At 41.4% G+C, this 19,018-nt stretch overlaps 1 protein-coding gene across 1 annotated transcript in view; it reads left to right on the forward strand.

Annotated features, from left to right (window-relative positions):
* Nucleotides 1-19,018, forward strand: part of cpne8 (copine VIII) — a gene marked incomplete at both ends in the record, with an annotated part of 105,422 nt that overhangs the window by 48,533 nt on the left and 37,871 nt on the right. Inside the window, 7 exons of the mRNA XM_079809780.1 lie at nt 3,431-3,494; nt 4,212-4,315; nt 6,312-6,416; nt 8,626-8,667; nt 8,760-8,835; nt 17,192-17,245; nt 17,630-17,691. Of these exons, the coding sequence (XP_079665906.1) occupies nt 3,431-3,494; nt 4,212-4,315; nt 6,312-6,416; nt 8,626-8,667; nt 8,760-8,835; nt 17,192-17,245; nt 17,630-17,691 (507 nt within the window). The remainder of the gene's footprint in view (nt 1-3,430; nt 3,495-4,211; nt 4,316-6,311; nt 6,417-8,625; nt 8,668-8,759; nt 8,836-17,191; nt 17,246-17,629; nt 17,692-19,018) is intronic.

Consider the following 19,018-nt stretch of genomic DNA (forward strand, 5'->3'; position numbering starts at 1 on the left):
GCAGACAGGAGGCTCAGGGACGATCTCCGTAGTCACATCAGGGCAGACAGGAGGCTCAGGGACGACCTCCGTAGTCACATCAGGGCAGACAGGAGGCTCAGGGACGACCTCCGTAGTCACATCAGGGCAGACAGGAGGCTCAGGGACGACCTCCGTAGTCACATCAGGGCAGACAGGAGGCTCAGGGATGACATCCGTAGTCACATCAGGGCAGACAGGAGGCTCAGGGACGATCTCCATAGTCACATCAGGGCAGACAGGAGACTCAGGGACGACCTCCGTAGTCACATCAGGGCAGACAGGAGGCTCAGGGACGATCTCCATAGTCACATCAGGGCAGACAGGAGACTCAGGGACGATCTCCGTAGTCACATCAGGGCAGACAGGAGGCTCAGGGACGACCTCCGTAGTCACATCAGGGCAGACAGGAGGCTCAGGGATGACATCCGTAGTCACATCAGGGCAGACAGGAGGCTCAGGGACGATCTCCATAGTCACATCAGGGCAGACAGGAGACTCAGGGACGACCTCCGTAGTCACATCAGGGCAGACAGGAGGCTCAGGGACGATCTCCATAGTCACATCAGGGCAGACAGGAGACTCAGGGACGATCTCCGTAGTCACATCAGGGCAGACAGGAGGCTCAGGGACGACCTCCGTAGTCACATCAGGGCAGACAGGAGGCTCAGGGACGACCTCCGTAGTCACATCAGGGCAGACAGGAGGCTCAGGGACGACCTCCGTAGTCACATCAGGGCAGACAGGAGGCTCAGGGATGACATCCGTAGTCACATCAGGGCAGACAGGAGGCTCAGGGACGATCTCCATAGTCACATCAGGGCAGACAGGAGACTCAGGGACGACCTCCGTAGTCACATCAGGGCAGACAGGAGGCTCAGGGACGATCTCCATAGTCACATCAGGGCAGACAGGAGACTCAGGGACGATCTCCGTAGTCACATCAGGGCAGACAGGAGGCTCAGGGACGACCTCCGTAGTCACATCAGGGCAGACAGGAGGCTCAGGGATGACATCCGTAGTCACATCAGGGCAGACAGGAGGCTCAGGGACGATCTCCATAGTCACATCAGGGCAGACAGGAGACTCAGGGACGACCTCCGTAGTCACATCAGGGCAGACAGGAGGCTCAGGGACGATCTCCATAGTCACATCAGGGCAGACAGGAGACTCAGGGACGATCTCCGTAGTCACATCAGGGCAGACAGGAGGCTCAGGGACGACCTCAGTAGTCACATCAGGGCAGACAGGAGACTCAGGGACGACCTCCGTAGTCACATCAGGGCAGACAGGAGGCTCAGGGACGACCTCCGTAGTCACATCAGGGCAGACAGGAGGCTCAGGGACGACCTCCGTAGTCACATCAGGGCAGACAGGAGGCTCAGGGACGACCTCCGTAGTCACATCAGGGCAGACAGGAGGCTCAGGGACGACCTCCGTAGTCACATCAGGGCAGACAGGAGGCTCAGGGACGACCTCAGTGTTTCCCTCAGGGCAGGCTTGAACTGACACTGTACTGTACCCATCCACTGGAGTGGGCTCATTGAGCAGACTCTGGAGCGAATTCTTGGACTGGAACAGGCTCTATAGCTGGTATTGTCTCACCTCGATGAAAGCTGAGACAGTATGGGTAGCCCAAACACACAAAACAGCCAATGCCATACCAGGAAGCACCCAGGATAAAGGAACGGCATCAGAAACAGGTAGCGCTGCAGGTGACAGTCTTGAGGGTGCAGGCCTTGGGTTGCCAGCTGCTCTTGACAAAATCAGCGATGGATCAGCCAAGCTGGAGATCAGCCTCAGATGCCCTTGGATTGCCTGGATGTCTTCAAGTGAAACATTCACAATGATCGAAACACTGGTGTGGTGTCTTTGTGAAGACTTTGGCGTGACATTCATAATGGCTAGAAGCTCTGGCGTGGCAGCCATGTTGTGAAGAGGCTTTGGTGTGGAAGTTGCTACAAACACTAGCTGGGCTCGTGACCCTTTCCGTAGGGCATGCTGGAATCCATGGTCGGTCAAACTCCATGGCCACCGGAGCTTGCTGCCTACTGCCCCCTCCCAAAACATATTTTGGGGTAGCATCCTCCTCGACCTCCCCTACTGTGAAAGGGGAACCAACTAGCAAAAGGGAATAGTCCAAAAATTGTGACAATCCAGATGCAAGCACAAGTTAATTAGAGCAACACAAACATAAAATGATCAAATCCAAGAACAAGAGTCTAAATTCACACAGAGAAGGCATGAGTGCAACAACAGGAACACAAGTACAGGATCAATAACCGACAAAAAACAACTGAGGCACAGAGGTTAAAATAGACAGGTTAACAAGGGGCTGATGAGGGACAGGTGTTGGTGATTTGATGTCATGGGAACTAATGAGGGTAAATATGATGACATCAAGGTACAAGGCAAAACAGGAAGCAAACACAGGAAGGGAACACACAAACAATGGGAACTAAGAATACACTTCAACATTAAAGTCCTTTTAGATTTTGCGAGATTTCCTGTGTTCACTGTCTTGGTCACATCGTGGACCTCCACACACTATAGAAACAAAACTGTTAAATCTATGATTTTTTACTGTCATGTTTGTGATCTCCCACATTTTGATTGTAGTTTGAACTGGTTCTAAATATGATTAGCCTGTAGCTTTTGAACTGGGTAGCTTTTTGTTGCTCTCTCTCTCCTTCTCTTTCAACTTCATTGTAAGTAATTCCTGTTGGACGGCTGCACAATTCAGGTTAATTTAGGAGAGTGCCTCAGAGGACATCTGTAGATTCAGAGCAGATTAAAGACATGTCTTCAGTTAGCATGGATCTGCTTCTCTAACCTCTATAACATAACCCAGAACTACTTAGTGGAATTGAAACAAGCACTCAAGGCAGTGCTGCCAACGCTTAAGTAAGGGAGAGTTTCTTCTCTCATCAAATTATCTTCAAAATCTTTCATCGTTCATCTTTGTCAGGCACTTGTGTTGAAGTGTTGGGTCCATACAATTTAAATTCAATTCCGTCTTGGGCTTCTTGAGTGTAGTCTTATATAAGAGCAAACACTCATGCATTCGCCTGTCTGCTTCTACAAACACTCATTTATTTATGCAGTACAGATACATGCATTCATAACTGTCGGCTGGCTATGATCTCCTTATTAAGGTTCACTCATTCACAGAGCATGGGCTGGAAATACCCATTCATTTAACACAGTCGGCATGCAGTATTTACTAATTACTCCTTTAATAGGCACTTACATCCAAAGCACTTACTACAGATTCGGTCCTCCTAGATTAAGGTTAAGTGTCAAGGACATTCCTTTGTAGGATTTAAAACTTTCTCAGAATTGGTCAGCGGTGTGCTTCTGAAGTGGTAGATGTCAAAAACAATACTGTCATTGCTTTTCCTTCTGACTATAGAGGTATTCCTGGGAAGAACTGTGGAGCTATTATTGTGAAAGCTGAAGAACTTGGAAATTGCAGGGTATGTCATCTGACTTTGAATGTCTTCTCGTCTCATCTCGTCTTTTTCTCCCCTCTCCAATAGTCTCATCTCGTCTCTTCTTGTCCCTTGTCTTCATGTCTAGTCTCATCTCATCTCGTCTCTTCTTGTCCCTTTTGTATCTTCTTGTCTAATCTGTTCTTGTCTTCTTGTCTCATTTGTTTGGTTTCCTCTCATATTGTTTATTCTCTTCTCATTACGTCCTGCATTTTCTCATGTCTTCTCTTCCCATCTTGTTTCATCTCATCTAGTCTTTTTTTGTCTCTTCTCTCTTTTTGTCTCATGTATTCTCTACATGGCTTGCATTGTCTCATTTCTTCTCTTCCTGTTTCATTTCTTCTCATCTAGTCTTTTTAGGTACTATTTGTCTCTGCCTGTGATATTTGTCCTCATCTAGTCTTTTCTTTATTTCTTGATTTGTCTCATCTCTTCTAATTTCATCTCATCTCTTCTTGTCTTGTTTCTGATGTCTTCCTAATTTATTCTTTACTCTAGTATCCTCTGTTTTCATGTCATCTTCTCTTGTTCTCTTGTTTTCTTGTTTTCTTTTTTCATCTTGCCTCGTCTCGTCTTCTTTTTGTCTCTTCTCTTTGCAAAAACAGAATCATGCAGTTTGTGCGTATGTGTGTGGATTTTGTTATTAGAAACAGACACCATTAGTTGTTAATGTGTTGTTTTTTTGTTGTTGTTGTTGATCAGGAGTCAGTACTGATGCAGTTTTGTGGGAACAAACTGGACAAGAAAGATTTCTTTGGAAAGTCAGACCCTTTCCTGGTCTTTTACCGTAGCAATGAAGATGGAACGTAAGTTTTAAATTGTTCTCCCCATTGTGCCATTGATCACAGTTCATAAAATACAGACAATGAAATGTTGGGGGATCCAGCAAATGAATGGGGTAGTGAAAGGTAACGGAACATATGCCCAATCTCAGGCAGGTTTCCATCCAACTATTTTGATGTGCATTTTCAATGTGCTGAATGGGAACAGTTGACAAGTGAATAAACACTCAGAATGAACATTTAGGCCCTATTTAAGCGATCTGAGCGTATGGTCCGAGCTCATGGCGCAGGTGCACCTTGTCCGAATCCACTTTTGCTAGTTTAACGACGGAAAAAACGTTCGGCGTGGCCGGCACATGGTCCAAAAGGGTTGTACCCCGTCTCTTAATGAGTCATGGGAGTGTTTTGGACGTAACGTGCAATAAACCAATCAGAATCTCATCTCCCATTCCCTTTAAAAGCCATTTGCGCTCGCACGATGGCACATTCGCTATTTACATGGTGGAATTTGAAAGAGGAAAGACTGAGCTCTTCTCCAGAGAGGAATCCTTGTATTTTTTTTAAATATTTAAAAATGTTTGTGTGCTGCTGCACGTCCCTGTGTGTGTAATAAGCAGAGTGTACACGCGTTGTGCACCCGCCTATAGACTCATATTACTAACACGCACTTTAAATAACACAAAAAATACTGTGCCGTTGACTTTAGACCAGGTTTTTGTTGGTCAATGACACAGTCGATTTCAAAATAGCCTCAAAATAGCAACGCACCAACAATGCATCTGAACACACCTCGTTTTCAGACCAGCATGCCCATGGGCGAACAGATGCCTTTGCTATTTAAACAACGTCGAGCTGGACGTGGAAATAACTGCGTCCGGCTGAAACTAGCAAAAAACACTTGGATTCGCGCCTGGGGTCGCATTGCGCCGGTTGTATGATAGGGCCCTTATGCACTAGACGCAGATTCTCTTGAGTTTTGTGTTAGTTAAAATGCGCATTAAGGTGATGGAAATCACATCATGGTTTATTCGCATACTGATGATGTGTTGTGACCATTTGTGCATGTAAAGCACCATGGCATTATGCATTAAGCCCAACAAAAGGGCTGACCTTGGCATACAATTTTTTCAACATATCCATTGGCATTCATACAGTATTCAGAAGTTTAAACTCTAGCCATATCATTTTGTGCGCTGGCGCTTCCATGTATTTATGGAGGCTGCCAGCATCTTTTAAGCCCCATATGATACATTTAATAAATTCTTCTGTTTTTCCTCGCAGAATTTAATAAATCAATGCCCAACAACACAAATAACTCTCTCCGAAACAATGGACATCACAAGGCAGGTTCCCTCAAGCATAACGTAGTAGAGGGAAATGTGATTCACGTTTTCTTTAGTCGATTATTAAGAATAGAGCAAAAGTGAAACATTCATCAGTCACATACTTTTTAATGCGCGTCTTATATTCCTAGTAAATTCACAAGGAGTTTCCTCTGTAAATGTGTTTCCATCACAATTCAAGCGCATTACTTTTAGTCAAATTTTCCACCTCGAGTGTGTGTTTAACTTTATGCGCTGGAAATGCGAATAGCAGTCAAATTGTAGCTGCATTTCTTCTACTTCTTAATAATATTTTATACATTTCACATGGATATAGCAAGTTATTACATTATCATTATTATAGTTAATCTTTCTGAACAAATGTACACAGTACAATGTAAATATCTTGCAGTGGTGTATGAGTATAATCCCACTATCTCCCAAATGTGCTGCAAATTAAGCCCTGCTTATATGCATTTCAATGCTACATTAGATTTAAGTCTAATTATGTGGTTTAATGTTTGATGCCTCATTTAATATCTTGTCTTTGAACTTGGTCTCTGTCTTCTATGACACTTTTTTGATTTCCAGTAAATGATGCATGTGTGATATGACCTATTTCAGGACCCCTTTTCACACTGACTGCTTCTCATCTCCAATGTTGTGGTTCCTCCTCTTTGACGTGTTATGTTTGTCAGATTTACCATCTGTCATAAGACAGAGGTGGTGAAAAACACACTGGACCCTGTATGGCAGGCCTTCAAGATCCCGGTCAGAGCGCTGTGTAACGGGGATTATGACAGGTGGGTTAAATATTTGACCTCTGAGCTTCAACTCCGGAATGAGAAGACTCAGAAACACATTCAGATCTTTTTGGTTTCTCCTCACTGTGTTAGCAAATATACACATTTTGATTAAAAACAAATATAAATAAATGGACACCTTTATTATAAATACATACACTGCCATTCAAAAATGTGTAATGTAATAGTCTGTCACTTTTGATAAATTTAATACACTTTCGCTCTATATACGTATTAAAGTCGGCATGAAACAGAAATTGTGATAGTCTTTTCGTCCCTATTTTGACGTATCCATAGCATCAGACTCCGATGTTTAATGACAAAATAACCATATAAAGTTCATACACTGCATAAGTACATAGTGTATAGTGCGTCATTTGGGACGCAACTAAGATCTCTCTCTGTAGAGGAAGTGATGGCGTGCCTTTTAAAGTACTGTGCACCAATCAGGACATAACATCAGTCAGCCTGCAGGAACCAATCAGATAACAAAACACAAACCATAAGGTAAACACCCCTCAAGTGTTCAAACACTCAAGTTGTCACAACACTTTTGACACACAAGATCTGCTTTTAAAATACACTATATTTCCAAAAGTATTGGGACACCTCTCAAAATCATTGATGTAGGTGTATAAATCCAGCACTAGGCATGCAGACGCTTCTACGCACATTTGTGAAAGAATGGGCCGCTCTCAGGAGCTCAGAGAACTCAACCGTGGTCCATTCGGGACATTTCCTCACTACTAAATATTCCACGCTCAACTGTTAGTGGTATTATAACAAAGTGGAAGCAATTGGGAACAACAGCAACTCAGCCACGAAGTGATAGGCCACGTAAAATCACAGAGCGGGGTCAGCGCATGCTGAGGGTCACAGTGCGCAGAAGTCGCCAACTTTCTGCAGAGTCAATCGCTCCAGACCTCCAAACTTCATGTGGCCTTCAGATGAGCTCAAGAACAGTGTGTAGAGCTTCAGGGAATGGGTTTCCATGGCCGAGCAGCTCATCCAAGCCTTACATCACCAAGTGCAATGCAAAGTGTGGGATGCAGTGGGGTAAAGCGCGCCGCCACTGGACTCTAGAGCAGCGGAGACGTGTTCTCTGGAGTGACCAATCACGCTTCTCTGTCTGGCAATCCCATGGACGAGACTGAGTTTGGTGGTTGCCAGGAGACTCTGGACTTGCCTGACTGCATTGTGCCAAGTGTAAAGTTTGGTGGGGGGGATTATGGTGTGGGGTTGTTTTTCAGGGGCTGGGCTTGGCCCCTTAGTTCCAGTGAAAGGAACTCTTAATGCTTCAGCATACCAAGACATTTTGGACAATTTCATGCTCCCAACTTTGTGGGAACAGTTTGGGGACGGCCCCTTCCTGTCCCAACATGACTGCACCAGTGCACAAAGTGTCGCTCCATAAAGACATGGATGAGCGAGTTTGGTGTGGAGGAACTTGACTGGCCTGCACAGAGTCCTGACCTCAACCCGATAGAACACCTTTGGGATGAATTAGAGCGGAGACTGAGAGCCAGGCCTTCTCGTCCAACATCAGTGCCTGACCTCACAAATGCGCTTCTAAAAAAATCCCCATAAACACACTCCTAAACCTTGTGGAAAGCCTTCCCAGAAGAGCTGAAGCTGTTAGAGCTGCAAAGGGTGGGCCAACTACATATTAAACCCTACGGATTTAGAATGGGATGTCATTAAAGTTCATGTGCATGTAAAGGCAGGCGTCTCAAAACTTTTGGCAATATAGTGTATATTCATTTCTCAAAGTCTCAAACCACATTTGACTACATATAAAAACTAAATAATCTTTAGAGTAATTTTATGAATAAAGGTGGAAAATTAAAAAGATGTTGAAAAACAAAAACGTTGTATATATCCGAGTGAAACTGAAAATGTAGTGTGGGATTTGATTTTGTCCTTCGGGAAATGACTGTATAGTGGGATGTTGCTGACTAAATTGGATGCAGGTCTGAATGCCAGTTTGCAGTAGGTTGTGTTGGATATTTAGTCCCACCATTCGCACACGTCATATATAAACTTCTGTTGTGATGTCTTCAGTTTATCAACACTTGAAGACATTCTTTGCCTGATATAATATTTAAAATGTACAGAAAAATGACTTTACAAATCACATCAAAATAGAGTGATCTATATAATACCACCAATGCTTTCAATGACTTAACTTTCTTTTTATATTTTTTTCCAGAGCAATAAAAATCGAAGTGTATGACTGGGACAGAGATGGAGGGTAAGAAAAAAACAGCCATTCTGTAATTACTGAAATAAGATGCATCAAGAAATTGCATGAGACTGTGTGTGTGTGTGTGTGTGTGTTTACAGTCATGACTACATCGGAGAGTTCAGCACCAGCTACAGGGAGCTCTCTAAAGGCCACTCTCAGTTTACTGTGTGGGAGGTGAGCCACTTTCTTTTTCCCATGTATTTTTCACACATGCCTGCCTAAAATATAAATGTCTTCTTGAACTATCAGACATTTACATTACTTCATAAGTGCGTGGTTGAGGCTTAAGAAAGTAACTAAAAGTAGAGAAGCTACTTATTTCATATGTTGTGTAGTTAATTAGCTCAAAGGGGAAATATTAATAATTATTAATAACTCATTATGATTATTTATCATGATAATTATGAATATTTTAGCTAGTTAATGAGATTAACTTAATGTAGCTACATAAACATTGCAATCAATCGACCAGTTCATCCTGTGAACAGTATTGATTATTAATTAATTCTAAGAGAAGGATAATTTTCCTTCCTTCCTTATTTACAGCGCTTAGAGCGTGCAACAAAATTTAAGTGACAATTTGTTTGCAGCAGAGAGTCAGAATCAGAGATGTATTGTGCACAAATTGTATTAACTAAATCACACACAAAACTAATCTAACAAAATCGCATACACACGAGTCGGAAATGGACAGAAGGAAACAGGAAAACAGAAGTCTAAGAATGAGGTTATGAAAAGAGTCCAGCAAGTTTCTGGGAAAACCATCAGTTTCTTACTCCAAACTACTTTATTACCAAAGGAGCTCGCAGCTTAACTAACCACACAGCGATTTAGTATATCGTACGTTACTTGCATTCTGCCTTTGCGGGGGGAAAGAGAGTCCAGATATACAGTCACGGGAGAAAGTCCTGATAGTTCGGTCCGATGCTGCTGAGGTTACAATCGTTTTCTTCTGTGTTTCCCGAAGAAGATAAGATGCATTTGCACGGTTCGACTTTGTCATGGTCGGAATCTGCACATGGCTTGATGTGCGAAAGCCCGCAGACGCAGAAAGTTGTATATGTGAGGGAGAAGAGAGAGTGAGAGATCTGTGCGTCTCTCTTTTAAAGTTTTGGGGAGAAGTCCCGCCTCGTAGGGTCGTTTGACCAATGGGTAAGGTCGAATCTCCAAGGGGGAAGATTCCTCTGTTGGAGACTTTATAGCTTTATATTCAGCTTATTCATTTGCATGTGTGGCCTCTCTTGGTGGCAGATGAAGAAAGATTCTTGTAACACTACTATATTGCACAGCTCTCGATATATCATATGTATTGGGGTGCATGTTCATTTATAGATTGAGTCAAAAAAGGCTTTGTGTCTTAAATGTGGCTCCTTTCCTTTTCCGCGTGGCTACATTATTTGGAGCAATAAACCGTCTTATCAATTGGTACCTATGGTAACTGTGGTGCTTGTGGCTTTAGATGGTCTTTTGGGGATGGGTTTCTAGGCCCAGAGTGAGTTTCACCGATTGTTTGTTTAAATATAACAAATAATTATGTCTGATTTGTCTAAGTTACTACAGTAGCATTGGAAAATCTGATTCGTCAGACAGTTATTCACCAGATAAAACCCTTTTCGTATACATATAATGATTTAATATTATATCAAGGTTCAGATTTACTTACATCTTGCACCAGCGCAATCCCTCTTTTGGCGCTAAAAAACTACTGCCAGGATTTCCTAAAGACACACAGTGAAAAATGAGCTCTGTAAAGGCGTGGACAGGGTTGTTTTTGCGGCTGATCTTATTGCATATGCATTTGTAGGAGTTTCCCTTTAAGATGCAAAATGTATGGGAGGAGAGTATTTAAATAAATAATTTACTTTACTAAGGTTTGCGGCTTTGCGCTAGGCAATTTACTGGTATTTGCGGCATTATTTATCGCCCAAATAAAGCATCTTAAACCAGACACTAATTATGGAAATGATCTGGCTGCGCCTGCGTTCTTTAATTTGTGTGTCGTCATTAGATCACGAGCTGAACTTTTCACTCTTATCAGTGCGTTTTTGGAATTGCGCCCTCACACTAATGTGCCCTGTTTAGTAAGTCTGGCCCTAAGTGTACTGACATACAGTAACTCTTTTGCCCCCTTGAGAACTGCGTTAACTTTCGTAAATGATGTTTCTGGCTTTACTGTGACATTTTGTTCCCCATCCTTTTGAAATCTCATCTTTTTTCGTCTATTGTATGACCTCCACATCACTGAAGCATAAATCAAACCCATGACAAGAACACTTATCAAAACTGGCCGCGGCACAAGATCCTTAGATAATGGTGAGAAGTCTAGCAAACGTCTTCAAACGTTCACCTCCATAAAGAGCTTCTGATGATCTAGTTTATCGAGATGACCATTATCCATCATCTCTTTTCAGAAACTCTTCACAGTGGATGAAATTCTTGACACTTAGTGTGCCTATATTCACATATTGTGGCAAAATGCTTGATTGCTACAGATATAAATATATTTAGCAATATTTTGATTAGAATGTAATTTAGTTGGAGCAATAAAATGTCAAAATAAAACATAAATTATGTGGACATAAGAGATGTCCAGTTCGCGAACGCATCGTTCTTTTGAACCGGTTCTTTTTAGTGAACCAAAATCGGATTGAACTGTTTCAAACCGTTCGCATCTCTAGTAAGCACTAATCCACAAATTTCTAAAGTTATCCACTTTTTGATGTGTCTGACTCCAACATCCTGGAGTTATTCAGTTACTCCAACAGTAGCTACACTGACTTCACCTACTGTTAAGAGAGAGCTGATGATGATGAGCACGAGCCGCTGATATACTGAGCATGCGTTCAGCGGAGTGAGCGACATTTTGTTGTGTTTAGTAATCGTAGGTTTATGCCGTCAAAACGGTTTATTTAGGAGTTTTTTTGGCGTCTCCGTGTGGTTCTGGTCGATATCGCAGCTTGACTCGTCTAGATTTAAATTTACATTTCACATAAAATATCTAAAATGAAAACAATCTCGTTGTTGTTGCTCTGTACACATACTATACACTGTGAATTCTGTAATGTATTTTTTTCATGGGTGCTTAGGTGTGTATAAATGTATTATATAATAGAATTATATGGACTCCTTATATTTGGTTATTTGGTGTCCTTTTGGAGTCTCCAATGATACTTGAAGCTTTCAGAAAATACAGTTTTGTGAGAATCACCCTTCAATCTGATTGTTTACTTTGGATATAGCAAAATCATGACAAAATGAATGTGTTTAATGAGATGCATGGCGTACGCTTAATTTAACGATAAGTGTGCTTTTAACCGCAATTAATCGCACAACAAATATGTGATTAATCGTGATTATTTTTTTTTTTATCTATTGACAGCCCTAATATATATACAACCCCAAATCAGAAAAAGTTGGGACAGTATGGAAAACGCAAATAAAAAAAAAGAAGTGATTTCTAAATTTACTTTGACTTGTATTTCATTGCAGACAATATGAACACAAAAATTTCATGTTTTGTCTAGTCAACTCAGTATATCTAGTCATGTAATTTGTAAATATGCATCCTTTCCTGTCATTCAGACCTGCAACACATTTAAAAAAAAGTTGGGACAGTAAAGCATTTACCACTTTGTAATGTTGCCGTTCCTTTTCGCAACACTTAAAAGACGTTTAGGGACTGAAGAAAATCAAAATCAAAATCAAATCAAATCACTTTATTGTCACACAGCCATGTACACAAGTGCAACAGCAGGTGAAATTCTTGGTGCAGTTCCGAGCAACATAGTAGTCACGACATGACATGTACAACATTTAGAGCAGCATCAGATTACACTGATGCGCCCACAATTACTCACAGCACAGTAAACTCTACAATAAACAATAAATAATTTACACAATGTGAGTGTGGTTCTCACAGCTTTAACCAATATACACATACTTACAATATACATATACTTTAAACAATATACTTTAAACAATATACTTTAAACAATATACACACTAAAACATACATTAAACAATATACATTACGCTATAATAATAATAATAATAGTATACAATGTACAGTATACATTATTATTCACAGTAGAGATCCAATGTGCAATAGGTGCTATATGATAATAATAAATTATATAAATGTGTATATAATGTGTGTGTATCGACAGTGGGTTGTGCTGAGTGATATTCTGTCCAGTGTGTGTTATGATCCTGATGGATCAAGAGTTCAGGAGTCTAATTGCTTGTGGGAAGAAGCTGTTCTGGAGTCGGCTGGTGCGTGTTCTGATGCTGCGGTACCGTCTGCCTGATGGCAGCAGTGAGAGCAGCCCATGGCTCGGGTGGCTAGAGTCTCTGATGATCCTCTGAGCTCTCTTCACACATCGCCTGGCGTAAATGTCCTGGAGGGAGGGAAGCTCACCTCCGATGATGCAGCTGGCCGTGCGCACTACCCTTTGCAGGGCTTTGCGGCTGCGGGCGGTACTGTTGCCGTACCAGGTGGTGATGCAGCCAGTCAGCAGGCTCTCTATGGTGCAGGTGTAGAACCGTGTGAGGATGTGGCGGCTCATTCCAAACCTCCTCAGCCGTCGCAGGAAGAAAAGGCGCTGATGAGCCTTCTTCACAACGGCCTCGGTGTGGACGGACCATGAGAGTTCCTCTGTGATGTGGACACCGAGGAACTTGAAGCTGCTGACTCTCTCCACCGGTGCTCCATCGATGGTGATGGGGCGGTGTTCTCTCTCATTCCTCCTGAAGTCGACCACCAGCTCCTTGGTCTTGCTGACGTTGAGGGAGAGGTTGTGCTCCTGACACCACCGTGTCAGAGTGTGCACCTCCTCTCTGTAGGCCGTTTCATCATTGTCAGTGATGAGACCTACCACCGTCGTATCGTCAGCAAACTTGATGATGGTGTTGGAGCTGTGGGTTGCCACACAGTCATGTGTGTACAAGGAGTACAGGAGTGGGCTGAGAACACAGCCCTGAGGGGCTCCAGTGTTGAGAGTCAGTGGTGAGGAGATGTTACTGCCCATTCTGACCACCTGGCGTCTGTTTGACAGGAAGTCCAGGATCCAGCTGCATAACAGGCTGTTTAAGCCGAGAGCCCGGAGTTTCATGTCAAGTATGGAGGGCAAAATGGTGTTGAATGCTGAGCTGTAGTCTACAAACAGCATTCTCACATATGTGTTCCTCTTTTCCAGGTGGGAGAGAGCAGTGTGAATAGTGGATGAAATGGCATCATCAGTGGAGCGGTTTTTGCGGTATGCAAACTGCAGTGGGTCCAGTGAGGGGGGGAGAACAGAGCAGATGTGGTTTCTGACTAGTCTCTCAAAGCATTTGCTGATGATGGGGGTCAGAGCAACAGGACACCAGACACCAAGTGATGAAGTGTTTCAGGTGAAGTGTTTCAGGTGTAATTTTGTCCCATTCTTCCTGCAAACAAGTCTTAAGGTGGGCAACAGTACGGGGTCTTCGTTGTCGCATTTTGCGCTTCAAAATCCGCCACACATTCTCTATTGGAGACAGGTCGGGACTTTTGGACTTGTTGCTGGTAACAGTCTGGATGATCCTTTTCTTCTTTGGTCCGGAGCACACGGCGTCCATTCCTCCCAAAAAATACCTGAAATACTGATTCATCTGACCACAGTACATCACAGTACTTGTGATGGTCCATCCCAGATGCCTCCGAGCCCAGAGAAGTCGACGGCGCTTCTGGACACTGTTAACATAGGGCTTCCTTTTGGCACAGTACAGTTTTAACTGGCATTTGTGGATGTAACTACGTATTGTGGTACTTGACAAAGGTTTGCCAAAGTAGTCCTGAGCCCATGTGGTGATATCGCTTATAGATGAATGACGATTCTTGATGCAGTGCCGCCTGAGGGATCGGAGATCACGGTTGTTCAGCTTAGGCTTGCGCCCTTGTCCTTTACGCACTGAAATTCCTCCAGATTCCTTGAATCTTTTAATTATGTTATGCACTGTTGAATGTGAAATGTCCAAATCTCTTCCTATCTTTCTTTGAGGAACATTGTTTTTAAACATTTCAATAATTTTCGCATGTATTTGTTGGCAAACTGGCGATCCTCGGCCCATCTTTGCTCCTAAAGGATTAGACCTTTCTTGGATGCTGCTTTTGTACCAAATCATAATTACAATCACCTGTTGACATCACCTGTTTCAAATCACATCATTATTTAACCATTTTACCTCATTACTAGCCCTAAATTGCTCCTGTCACAACTTTTTTTGAAATGTGTTGCAGGTCTGAATGACAGGAAAGGATGCATATTTACAAATGACATGAAGTTGACCAGACAAAACATGAAATATTTTGTGTTCATATTGTCTGCAATGAAATACAAGTCAAAGTAAATTTAGAAATCACTTCTTTTTTATTTATTTGCGTTTTCCATACTGTCCCAACTTTTTCTGATTTGGGGTTGTGTATATATATATATATATAACATACAATAAAATGAAAGAAAACAAGCAAATACATACATACATATATAGAACAAAAAATGTATGCCTAAATTGATGATTTATGTATTTGAATTGTATATAAAATATCCATCCATTTGGATTACACAGTTTTAACCAGTGTTGGGGAAAGTTACTTTGAAAGTTACTTGGTTACCTTTTTTAAAAAAGTAATGCGTTATGTTACTTTTGCGTTACTTTTTCTCATCTGGTCTGGGCTTGTTTTTTTAAATTATTATTTTTTATTTTTTATAACAAATGTAAAGACCTCTTCATACATAAATTTAAATAATAAGCCTCAGGCTGAGGTAAAAATGCAAATTCATGCATGAACAGTAGAGGGCGCAGCTCAAACAAACCTTTCAGCTGTGGTGCCATTCTGGATAATGGAAGAACAGGACGCAGGAGAAAAAAGTTTTACAAAAAAATATATATATATTTTCTCATGGTTTAACTGAATCATAGAAGTTTAGCAGCAAGACATTGGACAATAAAGGTATATTAAATGCATACACATTTTTGTTTTATTTAACATTTAATTATTGGAGTTTTGCATTGTACTCTGATTTTGCATTTGACTGATTTTATTCATTTTGAGGAGTACAGAATCTTTATTGTGTAAGTGAGATGAGTAAATGCTCAAATGTGAGTTTTAACTTTATAACTCACAAGTTTATATCTCATTCTCTGAGAAATAAATTGTGACACCGTGTCCTAACTCCACGCGACGCCGCGACACGTGATAAAAGGCATCTTTTCCATGTTAATTCGAGTTTTTGTCCAGCCACGATTATTCAATTTTAGAAACAGTTTCTATTTCTGCGACGTCGCGGCTGGAACAACAACACAAAACATGGCAATGATGATCTCAGGTCATGTTTATGTGCTTTATTTAATGTTAAAAGTGTTAAACGTGACTTTGAATATCCTTTAGCGCTCACAGCTTTGTAACGTAGTCGTCCTAAAAGCAACAGTGGATAATTCACCTCAGATCTTGAAATTAAACAAATGGAAACAAGAACGTTCAAACTGTGAACAAAGATTGTTTTAGTAACTCAGTATGTACTTTTAGTAATGTTTAAATGGTGTAATACTTATCCATTTCCTTGCCGTCAAGATTAATCTCTGGAGCCGTACACTTGCCACGAGGGTCCACCCACACGCTGTTCTGATTGGCTGTGGTTTTTGATTGATTTGTCACATCTTGTAGTTGCGCCGCGTCTGGTGTGGACAGACAAATTGCCTGACGCTGGAATCGTATCGCATTGCGTCTAGTTAGGCATGGTGTAAAATATAAACTCACAAATCTGACTTATTTTCAGATTTGTGTGATATAAATTTGCAATTGCGAGTTATGAAATCAGAATTGCAGGATATAAACTTATAAACTATAATTGCAAGATGTGAGTTTATATCACGCAATTCTGAGAATCTTTTATTTAAGTTTTTATTCTGTGGCGGAAATTATAAGCTTCCATAATGCGTATAAATGACAATCAAAATATATGTTTTACTGTTAATTATACACGGTATATTTTACAGTAAAATACTGTTAAAAATACGTTTTTTTTTACATTAGTAAAAAGTCACGAAGAAACTGGAAACATTTCTGTTAGAAGTACTATTAAACTAAATGTGTTTTAAATACACAATAACAGTTTATATATTTATCATCAATGAATCCAATTTGTTTCAATCTCATACATTTTGACTAAATGAAAATTGCTTGTTCCACAGCTATCCACATTTTACAATAAGCAATGAAACAAAAACACAATGAATTAATGCTGATTATAAGAAATTTGAATAAATGCATTTTGATAATATGATTATTAATAAAATCAAATTGATCAAATTAATAATAGACTAAGTCTTACCTGTTTATTTTATGAATGACATTCACATTATTTTTTAAATGTGTTTATGTTAAAACTGTGTAAACCAAATGAATGGGATTTTAAATGCAAGTAAACTACATAAATCTTGTGTCACCATTTTTTGAGATTCAACATTTCAACAACGTCCTGTGTCTGACGTTGCTGCATTTCTGCAGGTGCTGAACCCCAAGAAAAAGAAAAAGAAGAAGAAATATCTAAACTCAGGAACCGTGAGTGCATTTTTAATTACACCTTCTAGTTTAGTTAACGAAGAAAAGAAAAAGCAGTTCCAAAGAAGAACAAAAGAAAGCAATACCTGTTTGTTCTAACAAACAAACATCCTTATTGGTAAGACTTCTTATAGAAGGTCCTACATTATATCTTCATAAGCAATGCACAATGCCTTCATAAGCTGTGCATATAAATATTCATAAAAGTTGATGTAGCTCATCATTGGTCTGCCCTGCTGCCGTGACTCTAGAGAGTTACATCATCACCCCGAGCATGAATATTGATATGACATTTATGATTAAAGTATGCATTGCTTATCGAAAGTGTGATGATGCCCTTTAGGACTCCACATAGGAAGTGTTACCAAACTTTCATGTCGACAGGTCACTCTGCTGTCCTGCTTCATTGATGTTGAGGTTACGTTCCTGGACTACATCAAAGGAGGGTGAGTATTTGTGTGTGTGTCTGTGTGTGTGTGTGTGTGTGTGTGTGTGTGTGTGTGTGTGTGTGTGTGTGTGTGTGTGTGTGTGTGTGTGTGTGTGTGTGTGTGTGCACTTGTACATCAATAACTATCCTTCTGAACAACATTACGTTATACCATATGAAAGGTATAAATATGATACACTCACCTAAAGGATTATTAGTAACACCTGTTCAATTTCTCATTAATGCAATTATCTAATCAACCAATCACATGGCAGTTGCTTCAATGCATTTAGGGGTGTGGTCCTGGTCAAGACAATCTCCTGAACTCCAAACTGAATGTCAGAATGGGAAAGAAAGGTGATTTAAGCAATTTTGAGCGTGGCATGGTTGTTGGTGCCAGACGGGCCGGTCTGAGTATTTCACAATCTGCTCAGTTACTGGGATTTTCACGCACAACCATTTCTAGGGTTTACAAAGAATGGTGTGAAAAGGGAAACACATCCAGTATGCGGCAGTCCTGTGGGCGAAAATGCCTTGTTGATGTTAGAGGTCAGAGGAGAATGGGCCGACTGATTCAAGCTGATAGAAGAGCAACTTTGACTGAAATAACCACTCGTTACAACCGAGGTTTGCAGCAAAGCATTTGTGAAGCCACAACACACACAACCTTGAGGCGGATGGGCTACAACAGCAGAAGACCCCACCGGGTACCACTCATCTCCACTACAAATAGGAAAAAGAGGCGACAATTTGCACAAGCTCACCAAAATTGGACAGTTGAAGACGGGAAAAATGTTGCCTGGTCTGATGAGTCTCGATTTCTGTTGAGACATTCAGATGGTAGAGTCACAATTTGGCGTAAACAGAATGAGAACATGGATCCATCATGCCTTGTTACCACTGTGCAGGCTGGTGGTGGTGGTGTAATGGTGTGGGGGATGTTTTCTTGGCACACTTTAGGCCCCTTAGTGCCAATTGGGCATCGTTTAAATGCCACGGCCTACCTGAGCATTGTTTCTGACCATGTCCATCCCTTTATGACCACCATGTCCCCATCCTCTGATGGCTACTTCCAGCAGGATAATGCACCATGTCACAAAGCTCGAATCATTTCAAATTGGTTTCTTGAACATGACAATGAGTTCACTGGACTAAAATGGCCCCCACAGTCGCCAGATCTCAACCCAATAGAGCATCTTTGGGATGTGGTGGAACAGGAGCTTCGTGTCCTGGATGTGCATCCCACAAATCTCCATCAACTGCAAGATGCTCTCCCATCAATATGGGCCAACATTTCTAAAGAATGCTTTCAGCACCTTGTTGAATCAATGCCACGTAGAATTAAG

This window comes from Gobio gobio (genome assembly GCF_949357685.1).
Source record: "Gobio gobio genome assembly, chromosome: 25".
In the NCBI taxonomy this organism is placed as follows: domain Eukaryota; kingdom Metazoa; phylum Chordata; class Actinopteri; order Cypriniformes; family Gobionidae; genus Gobio; species Gobio gobio.